Raw genomic sequence first — 717 nt, 5'->3', positions numbered from 1 at the left:
ACATCAATGGCATTTTGGGCCAAGCAGAGACCGAAAGCCTCAGAGGAGCATCACTGCTGTCTATAATCACGTCGTGAGGCGGAACATGGAGGACGTCATCGACCCAACACGTTTCAGCAAGTTTGAGAAACTTCTGCGGGTCAACACATTTTGCCCATATTTTATCCACAACGCGCTGGCACGCACCAACAAAGCTACGGTTTTGATCTCAATATGATTGGAAATTGATACGTATCCAGCATGATACATTTTCTGAGTATCCACCTGAGTGCTGAACCTGCACCATCAAAATCCCGGACGTTCCATCAAGCCGACAAGTTGCTGACTCCAATTCCTCAATCAAAAGTGTGAGAACGTGCTTCTTGACACATAAAGTAATAGAGTGGGAATTCATCAATGACTGAGCTCCTTGGTGCGGGAGCTACTGGGAACGATTGGTCCGGTCAATTGAAAAAGTGGCGTTGGCAGGCGTGCAGGGTCGAAGCAGGACAGAAGCAGAGAAACTGTGTACAGGCTTCTGCCGAAATCAAAGCCACTTGTGTGTACCACCAATTAAATAATCGATGTCGACGAATAATCGACTGTTTTGATGATTCACGTTCGATTGGTCAAGGAAGACAATCGCGTATGAGCAGCTAGAATGGCGTTTGAGGGAATCGAAAATACCGTCTAATAAAATTGAAGAACAATTTTCTCGTCATTGCGTTCGCAACCTTG

The 717-nt window shown here is 45.9% G+C and overlaps 1 protein-coding gene across 1 annotated transcript; it reads right to left on the bottom strand.

Annotated features, from left to right (window-relative positions):
* Positions 1–394, bottom strand: Tsp_15398 (conserved hypothetical protein; the record flags this gene model as incomplete). The annotated part of the gene is made up of 2 exons (XM_003367567.1): positions 232–394; positions 1–207 (listed from the first exon to the last, which is right to left on the bottom strand). Coding segments are annotated over exons 1-2 (370 nt in total), but the record flags the coding sequence as incomplete, so codon positions are not given.
* Positions 395–717: the final 323 nt, after the last annotated feature.

The sequence above is a fragment of the Trichinella spiralis genome, assembly GCF_000181795.1.
Source record: "Trichinella spiralis strain ISS 195 chromosome Unknown Scfld4046, whole genome shotgun sequence".
Taxonomy (NCBI): domain Eukaryota; kingdom Metazoa; phylum Nematoda; class Enoplea; order Trichinellida; family Trichinellidae; genus Trichinella; species Trichinella spiralis.
This window is presented reverse-complemented; position numbering and strand designations above follow the sequence as displayed.